The 16,812-nt window shown below is 34.6% G+C and overlaps 1 protein-coding gene across 1 annotated transcript; it reads right to left on the bottom strand.

Annotated features, from left to right (window-relative positions):
- Positions 1-13,582: 13,582 nt before the first annotated feature.
- Positions 13,583-15,102, bottom strand: LOC131162527 (uncharacterized). The gene has a single exon (XM_058119112.1). The coding sequence runs from the start codon at positions 14,907-14,909 to the stop codon at positions 13,890-13,892; it is 1,020 nt and encodes a 339-aa protein (XP_057975095.1). The 5' UTR covers positions 14,910-15,102; the 3' UTR covers positions 13,583-13,889.
- Between the last annotated feature and the right edge of the window lie 1,710 nt (positions 15,103-16,812).

The following is a 16,812-nucleotide window of genomic DNA, read 5'->3' as shown; positions in this document are numbered from 1 at the left end:
TAGTAATTAGGGCTTTTTGTATGTAATAATCACACACCTCACATGCATGGTCAAATACGTAAGCTCAAGATGAAAATGACCATAGAAAGACCTTAGGGGTTAGTCGACCGACACCGAATTCTTTCGATATCTTCAAATTGGACCTAAAGAGACCTTAGAACACTCACCCTTGCACTCATATATGTTAGGCACATTGAATAGGGTGTTTGTGAATCAAAACAGGACCAAAATGCATAGTGTGTGCACTTTTGGTCGACCTGCCCATGCAGTTCATTCTTCCCCGGTTGACCGAATCCGGTTTGGGTCAACTTGTTGACCACAGCCCGCTCGACCGAACTGTACAGTTCAATTAGCCTTGGTCGACCGAAACCTCCTAAAGTCAACATTTTGACTTCCTGGTCAACCGAGAGAAAAATATACTCCAACGCTCTGGTCGACCGAGGGTTCTCGGGAGAAGTCCCAACTATCTGGTCGACCGAATCACTCAGTTCAAGTAAGTCTGGTTGACTGAACCTCGGTAAAACTAAAAAATCACCTCGGACATACACTTCCGGTCGACCAAGTCCCAAGTTCAAAAATAGGCCGGTTGATCGAGCCATATGAACTTCGGTCGACCGAAATGGTGCTGGTCAACCATGTATCTCGGGTTGCCTTGCATTTTAACCATGGTTAACTTATTTTTATCAGGGTTAAAATACTTAAAACATAATTAATATTTTCTAATAATCTCGATTATGTCCCCAACGGTTATATTTCATGGGGTGTCTGTATATACCCTATCATTTGGGATTATTTGTAGTAGATTAGAAGATTTGATTAAGGAAAATTTTTTGAAAATCCAAAAACCTATAATACTCATTTTCATACTAAAACCACTCATACTTACCTTCTCCTATTGCTCACACTCTTTGTAAATTGATTGAGTGTTTATCTTCAGAGGTTTGCTCTCCCATTTGTATTTGACTGATTCGGTTTTAACGAGAGCTAAATCGGAGTATTCTTAGGAGGCTTTGTTTATAAGCCTATCCTAAAAAAACTTGACTAAGCTTCTGAGTATTGCATTTGTGTTGCAATATCTTAGGAAGCTTGTATTTGTTTTTGGGTTGCAAAACGTTTTCAAAACCTACTCAAATATCTTGTGTGATTTATATTGATATATCTTTGAAAAGATATTTGTATTTGTATTATAGATCTTTGTTGCAATATCTATTTGTTGAATACAAAGACTATACATCTTTTGCAAACCAAGCATATACGTCATCTACTATTTACGTGATTGATATTTCCTTCAGGCCGATACATTTGAAACTAGCTTGATATCTTTGTGTGAATCTGTTGATTGAATATCTTGTGATACAAACATTGCTTGTTGATACTCTCACGCACTCATTACACTGATAGAAAATAAATTTGAGATTTGAAATATTAGACCACTCTGAGCTTATATATTAAATCATTTGTGGTGTATGTGATTGAGCGTATTTGGGTACAGATCTACTTTACTTGAAAGCATAATCACTGTACCGTTTCATTTATTGAGCAAAACTGTTGTGTACCAGGCACAGGCCTGAAGAGGAAGACTAGCCCTTTGAAATAGTCCCGAATTGGCTTAGACTCGGTTAGGAAAGTTAGGTGCGCCATCCTGTTAAGGCGTGTAGGTTGAGGTCAGCCCCGTTAATTGATCCGTTTATAAAGGTTGAGGTCAGCCCTGTGCTAATTGACCTAGTTTGAATCGGTGCCGCTCCACCCTTAAGTGAACCTTTAATGGAATCCTCGAGCTTGTAAGCTAAAGGTGGGGATGTAGGCACAGTTGGCCGAACCCCGATAAAATATCGTGTCAATTTACTTTTCCACACTTTATATTTACCGCATGTATATGCTATGGTATGAATGATGTGCATGATTTAAATTCCGCATACTTTATTTATCGGCACATTTGGAATTGTGTAGAAAGACCCTAGGTTACCAAATCATATTGACTTTTGACTTAACCTAGGAGAAAAGTTTAAATTTCCAATTCACCCCCTTCTTTGGAATACACCAATTCCAACAATTGGTATCAGAGTCTCGTAGCATTGACTTAAATGTTTTTGCTAAAAGATCGAGATGACTCACTTTGGTGTATCCCCATTCGGTGAGGGACAGTCACTTTCCAGTCCTCCATTATTTTGTGGTGTCAATTACACCACGTGAAAAATTAGAATGGCCATATTTTTGAAATCTATGGATTGGAGGGTCTGGCTTGTGAATTCTAAAGGAAGATGTGCACAGATAAATGAAAATGACTTTAATATGATTAATTCTAATGCCATAGACATGTTATATCTTGCGTTAGATTTTGATATTTTTGTTGAGTTTGTGGCATGTCAGACTGCAAAAGAAATTGGGGATGAACTAGAAAAGAAATATGGAGAATCTCAAGAGAAGGAGATTGTAACTCCTCCGGATGCTCTAAGTTCAAAACATCAGGAGGAGGTAAATCATGAGCATGTAGCATTTACCGTCGGTGAGGTATATGAGTCTCACTCTATCTCTTTCGATGACTCCTGTTGTGAATGCTGCTATATAACATGTACTGAATCTAATGATAAATCGATTAATGATTCTGTGCTAAATACTATGTTGTGTCACATGCTGAATTATCTATTGAACATAATAATAGCTCTGTTAATATTGCATGTGATGATTCATTTGTTGATTCCTATAATATATTTTATGATGAATCATTTGATGAGATGCCTTCATATGGAAAACTAGAAAAGACCTTATTTAAAATGCATAGAATTCTAGTTGAGATATCAAAGAAGAAAACATTTTTTAAAAATGAAAATGAAAAGGTGGCAAAACACTTAAATGATTTGAAAGAATATCAGGCCACACTAGAAAGGAGAAAAATGGAGAAGGGTTTGAAAATCATTTGCTTAGAAAGAAAAATTAAAAATTATTCTAAAATTTTTTTCAAATCCTCAAGTGATAAAGATAACCTAAACAACCCCTTCGGACTTAAAAAGAAAATTCTTTTCAAAAAGGGTTCAGGTTGCTTACATAAAACCAACAGTCTAGCCTCACTGAAGAAAATTTGAATAAATAAGCACAATCCTTTATGTATATTCAATACCTACTTATTTTGCAAAACAGTGTGGCACGTATGGTTTAATTGTTTACTTAGAAGTGCCAGAGGTTTAGAAAAGGAAATGAAATGGATAATCAGCAAAGGAATCCCCATAGGACTTAAGGAAAAACGCTAAATAGAAACTGTATTCTAGTTAATTTTTTCCTTTGTTCCTAGGTTTAGGAGTTGTGATTAATGTAGGATTGGGAAGTGATTGATGCTTAAAATGAAACTCTTAGTATACACACTCACTAAGGCATCTTGTAATACTAAGACTTTTTATCCGCTTCCAAATGGACATGACATCTATGCCTAGTACTTAATTCCAAATGCTTAACCCATGCTAACATGAAAATCACAAAAGTTAAGCAACTGTTGTCCATTGCATAAGTTTGTGGTTTAGGTAATCCATCTCACACTATATACCATATAATCCTAAACCCATCTTTGAACTTTATAGCCCTGAACAAGTAGAAGTCATCACTCTAGGTGTAAGCACTAGTTGTTATAAATTCCTAATCCAATAAGTGCTTGTCATAGGATATCATTCCTAATCAAAATTATAGGCATCCACTAGGGGAGTATTCCCTTTTAGTTTAGATTGTAAATCCTTTAATTTTGATTTATCACATCCATAGGAAATCTTTACCAAACCATGATCACATTCGGCGAGGTTTCACCCATTCCTTGGTTTGTATTCTTGCTCCTCTATTTCATCATTTCTGAAGGATACTCTCCAAACACCAAAGAGCATTGTTCAAGAAAAGTCACATACTCCTTAGTGCTCGGTGCCAAAATAGTTAGGACTCGAAGGGAAGTACAGTCAAAGTAATTGCAAAACTGGGAAGTAATCTACGTTCAATATGTCAAATCTTGATACGTGCTTCAATTGTGTAATATTTCTTCACCAAGAATCCCTAAAAATCATGTTCATAATGTAACATATCAAATCTGAACCTAAGGGAGAACTTTGGATCAAAATGAAGCCAAATCAGGGAAATTCACTATGCTCGGTCGACCGAGCATTGAATGAGTAAAAACTCCCGGTCGACCGAAAACCTATTGACTTTGACCTTATGGTTGACCAAACCTCAGTGAACCTATCCACCATGGTCGAACAAACTTATCGGTTTTCCCTTGGTCAACCAAACATAGTTACAGTACTCCCTCTCGGTCGACCGTCCATCTTAGTTCAAATTTACCCTAGTCGACCGAACAGTGTTGGTGCATGAAGAACCTGAACCTTCGGTTGACCGTTTCTGCTTCTAGTCGACCGAGCTGCGATATATATATATATATATATATACATTTCCCTCGATCAAAGCTCATTTGCACGAAAATTTTAAGAGCTCTTTCACCTTTCTCCCTAACATTACCAAGCAAACTTTGATTTGTGCCTCACATCCTTCATCCTACATTCGTGGCACACCACAATGAGCACATTGAAGCCCACGACTTAGCAGACGCTGAGGATGAGTACTTCATATCAGAACGATCCAAGGTCAGATACATACGAGAGTTTCATCCTAAGGAGGCAATACTGGGTAAGATCTTAGACTTGGAGTTTATGAAACAGTATTTTGCAAATATAATGGACATGTTTGAATATCAATACTGGAAAACATTTATTTCCTATCAGCCTGGGGGTCACTACCCAATGTACGTTAGGCTGTTTTATGCAAATTTGGGTAATGATGAAAATGGGTACTTCTCCCGAGTATTGATGATCGATGTACGTTTCGATGCACAGTACCTTTCATATGTTCTTGATATTGACCGTGGAGATTTTGAGTGCCTTGATGTGGTAAATTCCTGGATTCATGAACAGGAATTCACGGTTGCCACATTTGTATCTGATCCAGGCACAACCAGCCAAAACCATCCCCCACAGTATAGGTAGATTACGTTAGAGGCCAGAGTTGTGCACCATTTGATCACTTATAATGTCCTACCCAAGGCAGGTTCTAGAGTGCACGTGTCTTTCCTGGACTGTTTTATTATGTGGTGTTTATTTTTCCGAAAGAAGTTAGATTTGCCCAGCTTGATAATCCGATGGATGATGGCCAAAACGATTGGCCACAGAATTATAATGTCATATGGGGGCATCTTGAACAATTTATTTAGATCCATAGGAGTCACACGATCAAATGTGGCTTCACTGAAGAGAAGACGACTTGCTGATATTTTCTCTAGCGTCACCTTGAGACTTATGGGGTATGAGTTAGTCGGCAACATTTGGTTGCCTTCTAGGGGTGTAGTAGTACATGGAGAGGCCCCACAGGAGCCACCACAGCCTATGCAACCATCAAATGTGGACCTAATGGCTGCCATCATCAGTTTATCTGACTCATTTGGACAGTTTCGAGAATCAGTCTAGTCAGACCTACGAGATCTGGCATCGTTATCCACCGCCCTTCGTGACGAGTTCTGGCAGTTATCCATCTCTACTACTAGTCGATTCACAGATCTAGAGAGGTCCATGGCAGTTAGCTTCAGTAAGCTGTACAATCATATTCAGGAGATGCAGGACGAGAGATCGGATGACCATGGATTTTGACTTCGATGCCGGTGATGGTGGCGATAGAGGTGATGATGGAGGGGAGTTCTAGATTCAAGAGAGTAGCCTAGAGATCAGATTGTGTGGCCTTGATTCATTTTATGTTATTCTATATCATCTGGTCTGTACCTATATAAAACAATTTTTACTTTTCCTTTGTTTTTATCATGACGATCACACACACCATATGCAGATACTATCATGTGTTACCTATTTTGATTATGATCATATATATTTGGTAAAACTCAGGATTATGTAAACCTTTGAGTGTAAATGACTATGGTACTGAAATGCATTATTAGTATAGAATGCCTCCTATATGGCGGATGCAGTTGATGAGAATTGCCTGCTGGTAGATTATGGGTTCTCGCATGCCTTACTCTTGAGATACTACTTGTTTGAGAATCGCTTTTGTGCAGGTAAATTTTGGGGAATGTCTTGTTTACAGTCGGCATGCTGCCAAATTTTCTATAGACATTTGCCCAAATGATTGAAACAATTTTTTTGTGTGTGCAAAGTCTAATTATCTTACACTTGATTCATTTGCGTTGAAGTTTTAAATCCCTTGGGGTTGATTGTGCATATATATTTAAAGTAATTGGACTAAAATGCATACTCTTAGGGGGAGTCGCTTAGCATCAAAATCATTAGGCTCTAAGAAACAAATATGTAGTCTTCACTGTATATTTGTAACACTTGATACTAGGCCATCATGCTTTCATTATTATGTATTTTTTGAAAATACGAATTTATTCTAGCCACCAAACATGATTATGATAAAATTGACCTTAAAACTATTTTAAGGAACCAAGCGACTGACCTTGGTAACCTCAGGCGCCTGACCCTATTTTCAGTTGAAAATTACATAGTTTTAAGGAACCTCTGGCGACTGACCCGAGACCTTAGGCGCCTGAAAACTATTAATGGGTATATTTTTTAAAAGTTTTAAAATTTAAATTTATGTTTCTTGTGCCCTAAATTTCTTATAAACTTGGGAAACACTCCAAGTAACTTGGGTAACACGAATTAAACCTTTTTTAGCCTATAAATACATTTTTTCTCTAATGAAATCCACACCAAGCATTGAAAATCTGCTCTCGAGCCAAAATTGCTCTTGCTCCCTCAAAGCTCTCTTGCTTGCATCTTTGTACTGAAAATTACTGAAATTATCTAAGTCTCTGATCAATCTTCTCTGAGCTGAAACCTCTGATTTACTTATTCACATCAAAAGAAGTATTCCGGTGAATTAATTCTTGAGTTTCATTCAATTTCTTTTCATATTAGTTTTGAAGTATATTAGTGCTTTCAATTGTACTAACCAGCTTTATCTGAGAGCATCACTTTTACAAAATAAATTGTCTCTTGATTGCTTGTTTCTTTGATAGTTCAGGTCATTGGATCGTTGTACCAAGCGTGGGGTATCGCTTAGAGAGGGGGCTCCATCCTAAAGGAGGCTTTGTAAATGGTTTGTTTTGCTCACAAAGGAACGTGTTAGTGGAATCCTTAGGTGGTCTTGCCTAAGGCGAGGACATAGGTTGGGGATAAGTCGAACCTTGTAAAAATCTCGGTCTCACTCTTAACCTTCACTCTTTAAATTCCAGCATATATAAATTGTGTTTAAGTGCAGGTTGCTGAAATTGAGATTGAGAAGACCTTTTAATTTAAGAAGTATATTGGTTAATCTTTTGCAGAAACCTTAAAGGGAGTACATTAATTAATTGTTTACGGAAATCTTGATTAAAAGAAACGCACAAAATATTCTTTCATATAGGGCTATAAACTGAGATTTTGCAAACACTTAAATAAGGGAGTGTTGTAGCTCTTAAAATTGGCTAAGTATTGTGTGATTGGTTGATTGATTGTTGTGGTTAAAGGTATTTGGTTTGTGATTGATTTTGTGTTTGGATTTTGGTTGATTTAAAATCAAAAAATTCTTGTGAGTTTTCTAAGTATACAAAAGATTATGAATTTGTTAAAAAGACTTAAAAGATTTCTATAAACCCAATTCACCCCCCTTCTTGGGACTACACCTCAACTTTCAGAGTTAACTTAGAATTTACATGCTTTCAATAGGATATTAGAAAAACATTTTCAAAATCTCTCCTTTTTACTTTTCTCTTACACAAGACTATAATAAACTAATCTAGAAGTGGTTTGATAACTGCGCTTTAAGTCCTTGAGAATCGACACCTGACTTCCCCCACTTTCTATTGAACTTAGGATTAGTTAGGTTATATAAATATTATCTTTGGTAGTTAAGGACCCAAGCCTTGGTGAACCTACTAATCGCCTTGGAAACCCTCACAAGACTATAACTCATCCACTAGGGCCACCTAGGGGTTTAAAGTCTTATTGCATATGGTAAATGCAATCATGTTTCCCATGAAAGAGGAGGTAGTTAGGAATTTGTTTATCTTTTGTAGGTTTTTCTTAGTTTTTCTTTGCTCGAGGACTAACAAAGTGTAAGTTGGGAGTTGTGATGTGTTCCTAAAATATGTTATTTTAGGCCCCCATTTACCTATGCAATGTTCTTATTCACTTTGTAATTATTCCTTCTTATCATTGTTCGAAGTTACACGTGGTGTGTTTCATGTTTCAAGATATTAGAGCTTAAATCAAAGAGTTAAGCAATGCAACGAGTCAATGAAGCAACTTGGAAGCACAAGGCTCGACCAAGTGCTCGACTTGGTCTCTATGGCCTTGATCCAACTACATCAACATGCCCCTAATCGACTGTGTGGTGCAACCAAGAAGTCACAAGGGGCAACAGCTCAAGATAAAAGACTCCAGAGTGCTGACTAACAAGAAGATTCATAGAATGCCTCAACCAGGGTGCAACCAAGAGACCTTGGACGTGCGACTTGGTCAATAATGCCAAAAGTTAAACAAAGAATGAATTGAAGATTTTCCAAAATGGTTCAACCAAGGCACGACTAAGAAAACTTAGGGTGCGACCAGGTCGACTGTTATCAAGTTTGGAAATCTACTGCTTGAGATTTTGGGCAAAAGTTTCCTGATTTGATTTTGATCATGTGTAAACCCTAAGGGATATAAAATAAAACTTTGAATAGTTGATTGGGGTGACCTTTTGGTTCTCTAAATTTGTCCCTGGCTCTCGCAAGTCCCCTTTTTGTGCTCCGAGGCTCCATTGAGTTCCCTCGAGTTCTTTTTTATGTCGTTAGATACATTTAGAGTATATTTACATTGCTTTGTTTGTTTTCAACTTGCAAGTTCAATTGTATTTTAATTCCTGCTTTGTTTCAATTCTGAATTTCAATAAAAGTCATGCTTTCAATTTCATTCTTCAATACCCTGTCTTCATGTTTAATTTCATGCACAATGAGTAGCTAATTTTGTTAGTTCTCTAGTTGTGATGAAACCCTAGGTTAGAATAGCATAGCTAGGATTTAGTCAATTGTGCTTAATAGGGTACGGTTACTAGAGAGGAATCTATGTTTGCTAGATAGGATATACCTTGTTCTCTCGATCGTGTTCCGGACGATTGGTGTGAACCCAGCTATGCAATGCTACCCGAGCAGATTGCTTGACCATTGAAACCCTAGTATGGATAATTGATTGAACCTAGTTATCACATATTAACTAGGGTGAATTCATAACTAGGGACTAGCTTTTTCATAAGAAATTTGATTCAATTTAATTGCTTTTGTAGTTTAATTAGAAAAACCAAAATTCATTCTTTTCTTCTTAGTTCAGCGTAGTAAACTAGATTAAATTGGTAAACAGCTGCACTGAGTCCCTAAGATCGACACCCGACTTACTCATTATTCTAATGAACTTGAAATTAGTTAGGTTTTATAAATTTTATCTTTAGTAGATAAGGACTCAAGCCTTGATGAGGCTACCATGAGCCCAAAATGGGAGAAACAACATGAATCTAGAAAAGATTTGACCACTTGAAATTCCAGGTAAAAATTCTCAAGCAGTTATGAGTATGAAATGGGAGAAATGACATGAGCTTAGAAATGCACACGCTTCCTTCACCTTAATGCAAAAAATCACCCCATCACTTTGGAAGTGGGGGTTGGGGGGCACTAATAAAGGGAAAATCCTTTAATGGACTAGTGTCATCTTAGCAACCCTTAGTCTCCTTAATGAAGCACATGATCTCCAAAATTAAGTAGAAAAGTGGGAATGTGATCACTTTATCTATGAGGTAGTTTCTTAACTTCCCATAAATAATGACTATCATGGCATGATACTATATTTATTTAAAAGCTTTCTTAGTTCAAAGGTAATATACACTCTCTAAAACTCTCAAAACACTTGTGATATTTCATACAAATGTGTGTTAACTTGGGCATCCAAAAGGTCTCCTAGAAGCCACCACTCCAAGCCTAACAAGTATATTTTTTCTTTTTCTTTTTCCTTTTTTTCCCTCTTCTATAATTACAGGAATTGTAAGTGGATGCCAGTTGACCATTGATGCATGCAATGAAATTTCATTGAACATTTGGTTCACTAATACTTGAACTAGTTCTAATCTAAAGGTCACCTTTTAACATTTTTTTAGGAACACTCAATTCATGTCAATAACCTAAAATTTGTTAAGAAGTTATACAATTACCTTCACTATAGGCTGAATAATAATCTCAATCGTTTCGCATTAATTACAATGATAGTGATCTAGAAATATGAGATAAATAAAAAGTTGTGAAATAAAATTTATTTTTATCACTATCTCCTAAAAATTTAATTCATGTCTTTATCTTGTAATAATTTATTCTATTTAGCCGGTTGTGATTATTTTACGAAATTTCATATTTTGAATATTCCTTTCATAGTTAACAAAAAAATGTGAGAGAATCATTTAATTTTAAGGTAGCATTATTTACGAAATATGATAAGAAAAATAAAGTAACTATTTTATAGGATCACAATAGTTTACTCAAAAAATAATTGATTCTTAAGATAAATAACCACATAAATGTCTCTATTATTCTAACTAATATAAAATAACTTAAAAATATACATTCTCATGGTAAGATTTGAGAAAATTCATTCTTTATCTATTTTCATAATGGTTGGAATAAGACCAACCTTTGCATTATCATTTACCTTGAAATTATATATATATATATATATATATAGATATATATTTGCAAGTAAAAATATTATATTCAATGCTTCTATTTTGTTTCTATCTTTTTTAGTTTTTCATGAGGAATATAATGTAACTTGGAATGAAATAGTAAGGAAAGATTTAATAGCCCTTAATCTAATAGAGGAAAATGCTTGGAATCGAGTGAATTGGCGGAAAAGGATTCGTGTAGCCAATCCTACCTAGTGGGACTTAAGGCTCTTGTTGTCATTGTTGTTGTTGTTGTTGTTGTTGTTGTAAATATAATGTAACTTCATTGAAAGTAAACTTTTACCAGTAAGTCACCAACATATTTAGTGTTGTCATATTAAATGATTACATAGTTTGAACATTCTTAAGAATCATTTGAATTCAAACTCTATCCAAACAAATTGCTTAGGATTTCAAATGACATAATTATGGACCATGAATCTAAAGCACCGATCAATTAATCTTTGCTCATGATATCATTCATCTAAAAAAGGAGAAGAGGAATGTGAAAGGGAAAAAAAATGAAAGATAGGATAAATTGAACAAAGTTGAAAAAAGAGAAAAATAATATAATAAACAAACAGGCAAAACAACAAATAGAAGACAAACAAAAAGTGTCTGCCCTTGGGATCATATCCATGATTTATTCGGAAGTTGTGTATGGGGTCGAGCAGTCCTCCCCTATCTTGGTGCCGCTTGGGGGGGTCCAAGGGGCTCGTCCAAGGCTGGCATTCCGAATCGTCAAAAAAAAAAAAGAATGAATGAAAGTAAAAATGAAATAATGGAAGCAAGGGAAATCATAGCCTATGCACCATACCAATTTGAAGGATCACATATAAATATATAGTTTAGAGATGTTATTTCTTAAGTGCAAAAATAATGTTGAGTAATTTTAAGAATAAGTAACAATTATTAAACTTATTGATAAAAGAGATAGAGGAAAATATAGAAGTGCGAGCACATAAAAGAAGATAGTTTTACTTTTACTTTTATTGTTAAGCGAAACCAAAAGATGCCAAAAGTAAAGAGAGATAATTATTAATTTATTTCTTAGATAATGAGCAAGTCTCTTTTTTACCCATATCTTCAACCCACATTTTGGCCGAAAATGGTTTAGAAGAAATAAAAAAGGTTTGTTTCTCTCTTCTTCTTCTTCTTCTTCTTTTCTCAATTTTTTTTATCTTGGCATAGTAGGAGAAAAATGTTTTTCCCTTAGTATTTCTTTCCATTTCTTCTAATCTTAAATTCCCCCCTTCCTCTCTTTGCTATAAAATACAATGACAATCACCACTGTAGAAGGCTTTGTACTGCATCACCCAATGCCCCAAAATTCAAAATGGGCAAATAAATTTGAAATGCCTTCATTTATCTTTCTTTCTTTTTTTAAAGTAGCTTTATGCATTAAACAACATACAAGTTGCTAAATTTGTCAATAGTTATGATTTGTTAACATTTTCATTTGAATCATATTTAAAATCATAGAATTCAAATGTTGAATTTATTTGAATTTTATTTTCTTAAATGCGCCTTTCATAGTATTTTAAAGGTTGTTGTATCATTTTAATTTATTGTGTTTCGTGCTTTAATTTCTATTTAGTTAAAAATAAATTATGACAACATATTTGTTCACACTACTAATTTTTTATTTGTTCTTAAAAAACTGAACACCATAATTTATGATTTTCAATTAATTTAGCAACATGTTGATAAAATGCGTTGATATCCAAAATTTAATTTTAAAATTAATTCACTGATTTTATATATAATTTTTAACAAAAACTAAAATAAAACAGGCCATGTGAATTTGCAAATAATTAAAAATCATTGACAAGAATAGAAATACACCTTTAAAATGTTAATAAAATTTTATTAAAAATTATAAAATAATAGAGTCATTTAAAAAATATTACAACAACAACAAAACCAAGTCTTTTAAGTCCCACTAGGTGGTTTCAGTTATATGAATCATTTTTTGCTAATTTATGTGATCATGAATTATTTATGTTGACAAATTCAGGACTATTAAATTCTTACTTACTATTTCATTCCAAGTTATTTTAAGTCTACCCATACCCCTTCTATTGCCCCACAGTAACTAACTCATTCTTCCTCACTGGCGCACTATGTGGCCTACGTTGCAAGTGTCCAAACTATATGAGTCATCCCTCTCTTATCTTATCTTTTATAGGAGTTATACCTAACTTACCACAAATATATTCATTCATTAATTTATCTTTCAGTATTATACCACTAGTTATTATTCCATCGCATATATTCTTAATGACATCAGTATACCTAGTACATACACTTTTTTTTTTTTTTTCTAAAACTCATCATAAAACTTCCCTAAATATTTTATCATATGTTTTCTCTAAGTCAATAAAAACCATATGCAAGTGCCTCTTTGATCTTTTTCCTAATTTTATTATAGTATTTCCAAATTTGTATTCTTTTATATATATATTGGTTATTTTAACTATATTTTAATTAATTTATTTTACTTCCGGAAAGATTACCTCGCTAGTTATTGTTTCTTGGGTTTTAGCTTATGTCTCTGAATTTTAATCTTAATTTTTTACTTTTATTTTTATAATTTTTGACAATTATATCAAGTAACTGCTAATTTTTCATTATAAATGGTCAAATTCATATATTGTTATGTCCATGTAAAATGCCCCAATAAGTAACTTCAACAATTTAACATACTCTGTAACAATTTATAGGGACAATAAATCTCATCAAACAAGGAACTTAATTGACAACCACAAACGTTACATGGTAAGACATTATTGTAAATTCCAAGTTATACATAAATAAATTCTGGTTTGAGTAAAAGGAAAGCTGAATTAATAAATACAAACACAAATGTACATGGCAGCAGCAAAATTTTGAACGGGGAAAGGAAAAGCTGTACAGACGCAATATATTTTCGAATCATAGCGCAACCCCAGAAAACCAAAAACCAAAAATAAAATAGGGAGGGGGGGGAGCTAAAAACAGTTATTTAAATTTTGATTTCCCACACAAAACCCAGAGGATGTTTTTCGAAACGATTATTAAAAGGGAAAATAAAACGAAAAAACAAAACAAAAACATAATAAGAAATGGAAAAACAGCGGTCACCGTGATCATCATCTCTTCCAACTTCGACTCCTTGACAGTGGATCTCTCATGCCGCCAACGACCCACGTCTCCTTTGCAATATCAGAAGAAAACTTGAAGAAGTCCGAGCCGTATCTCATCACTACCAAGCTGTCTTTCTTCTTTTTCTTCTCATCCTCCAACATCGACTCTGTTTTCTTCTCTTTTTCCCCTGCTTTTCCTACTTTTTCTTCCTCTTCTTCTCCGCCTTTATTCTCCTCCAGCCAGCTTTTTGGCGGAGCAGACCTACAGCGCATCAGCAAGAGAGCATTTGACGGAGGTGCAGAAGGAGCAGCCACCGATTCATCGCCACCACTATAGACTCCATCTCTCTCTTCTCTGTTTCTGGTAAATATCCCCTTACTCTGATTTTCCTGCAAAACCATAAACCATTTGGAGAAAACAGTTCTGGAAGACCCATTTCTGTCACTTCCCTCCGAACCCATTTGCTTTTCGTGATACTCTTCGTCTTCTTCCTCTTCTTCTTCGTCCTCTTCTTCCTCCGAGGTGATCTCTGTTTCAGGAAACGACCCAAAACATCGGAAATCGAAGCGTAGGCCGCGCAGACACGTCAAAAACTGCATGATATCTTTCTTGAACCCGAGAGACTCGATCCAAGTGGGTTTCTTCTTGTGTTTTGATCTGTTGTTGTGAATCCTCTCGATTTCCTCCATCACCGACTGCCAGTTCTTGCAGGTACTCGTCTTGGCCCGGACTTTGATCTGGCCGGCGCAGGTGACTTTCGGGGAGGTGGGCTCGGCGATGTCTGAGTCCATGGGCTTGTTTTTGGACCAAAGGAGGGGACTGGCTTGGCCGCCTGCACCTCTGGAGGTGGATTTCTTGTGATGGTGGCTGCGACGGTGGTGGTTGTGGCGACGCTTGGTGGGTTCGGAGTGTCTGGCTGGGCTGCAAATGGGCTTCGGCATGAGGGTCAAATGAGCTCGAGAGGGAAAACAGACTAATAGATCAGCTGAAGGAGCTCCTTTATTGCCTTCTCTAATTCCTTTCATAATGGGTTCTTTATCTTCTTCTTCTCCTCCTCCTCCTCCTCCTCCTCCTCCTCCTCCTTCAGCTCGCCCTTATTTTCTTGCCTGCTTGCTTTTTGAGAGATCTTTGGTATGGCGGAACTGTATGAGTCTATTGGGTTTGAGAGAGTACTTTTAAAAGAAAGGAGGGACGGGAGGGAGGGACTGACAGCTTTCCTTGTTTACTTTTTCTCTGTTCTCTTTGCCACGTATATATTTTTATAGCACTGCTTTACGCTTTCTTCAGAATGGGGTCGCAAGTGAGCTTCTTCATTATTGGCCTTCACTTGTTTGTTTTTTTTTTTTTTTTTCCTCCAAAGCAAATCGGTGCTTGTTTTAATTCTTTTTTCAGATAAATATTTTTTATCAAAAAACACTTTATACAAGTGGTTCCAATCCATCCCAAGATACAAAAGAAGAAGGTACAATGCTCAATCCATCACAATTTTTTTAAAATAAAATAAAATAAAATTTAACATTAATTATTATAATTTTTTAAAAATATAGTTACCATAAATTTTAAATTGTTATAACTTATTATATATATAAACATTTATTGTGAAATATGACATAAGATTATGCAATGCATACGTACATGGAGAATTAAATAAAAATAAAAAAGTAAAAAGACCAACAAAGCAATTTAAGTAGTTTGACAATGAACTTATATTCAGTAAAATTTGTATCATATGATCAAAGAAAACTACTTAAGTTTTTAATTCTCAATTATAACTTTAGTGGAAGAAACCCTAAAAGTATGTTTAGTAGTAGAAAATAATTTTTCATTTTCTTCTTTTTTTTAAAAAAAAATACAAAATAGTTAACTATTTTTTTTTATTTCAACATTTGCATGAAATAAATGGACAACATTTGATAGTTTTGATACTATTTACTTGTGAAAATGGCTTCCTTTTATTTCTAATTTTTAAAAATAATTTGAAAAATGCCCCTTCGTTGTTATTCAATTTTTCAAATTTATTTTAAAATTTTACTTTATATATATTTAAAAAAATTTTAAAAATAAGATATCTCTTTTGCAATTATTTTGAAATTTAGAAAAAAAAAAAAAACAATTTTTTACACTTTTAAATAAATTCTTTATTTTCAACCTTTTTAATATGAATTTTGAAGAATTAAAAAATAAGCTAGATTTTTTATAATTCTTTATGAACCTAGAAATTAGAAGGAAAAATGTCGAGAGAAAAATGTCCAACCGAAAAAAAGATTATATTAAAAATTTTATAATGTTAATTAATGCAAGATATTTTAAAGCATCTAGTGGTTAATTAAATAATTAATTTGAAAAAGAGAAAATGAAAAGTGGGAAGCCCACGAGCCTCACTTCATAATCTAATCATGTAACCAACTTGCGAGCCTATGCTTCCTAGTTGCTAGGCGTGCTCATGAGTCGTGCCTCACAGCTTCATCCGCAAACCACAAAGCCAACCTTCTGGCCGGGCACCAAAGGGTAGATACCCAAGGAATTAAAAATTGGGTAATCAATATAAATATTAGATTCCATTTAATGATACTGTGATTTTATGGGTGAACATTGTGAAGGATGAAAAGAGCACTTCTCCGAGTGCTCTTTTGTTTTTATGATATTTTTTCGTCATAAGTGAGAATAATTAATAAATTTGAGATGAGACTGCTATGTGCGTGACTTCTGGTTCTTTCCAGAAAAAACACAGAACAGAGCACTTGTATTGTAAATGGTAATTTTCTTCACATAATATTCCTTAAAACCTAGAATTTATAATTACGTAATATTTCATGAAATTTAATATGATATTTTATAAGTTTGCTATTTTATAATTTGTGCGATTTTAAATTTAAAACTTGAAATTTATATTTCCGATGCAATATTAATGAGGAAAATAGTATTCAA

The sequence above is a fragment of the Malania oleifera genome, chromosome 8 (assembly GCF_029873635.1).
Source record: "Malania oleifera isolate guangnan ecotype guangnan chromosome 8, ASM2987363v1, whole genome shotgun sequence".
Lineage (NCBI taxonomy): Eukaryota > Viridiplantae > Streptophyta > Magnoliopsida > Santalales > Ximeniaceae > Malania > Malania oleifera.
This window is presented reverse-complemented; position numbering and strand designations above follow the sequence as displayed.

What these genes read in the sequence shown, in the direction of transcription:
- LOC131162527 (XM_058119112.1), bottom strand. Translation starts at nt 14,909, where the DNA reads ATGAAAGGAATTAGAGAAGGCAATAAAGGAGCTCCTTCAGCTGATCTA.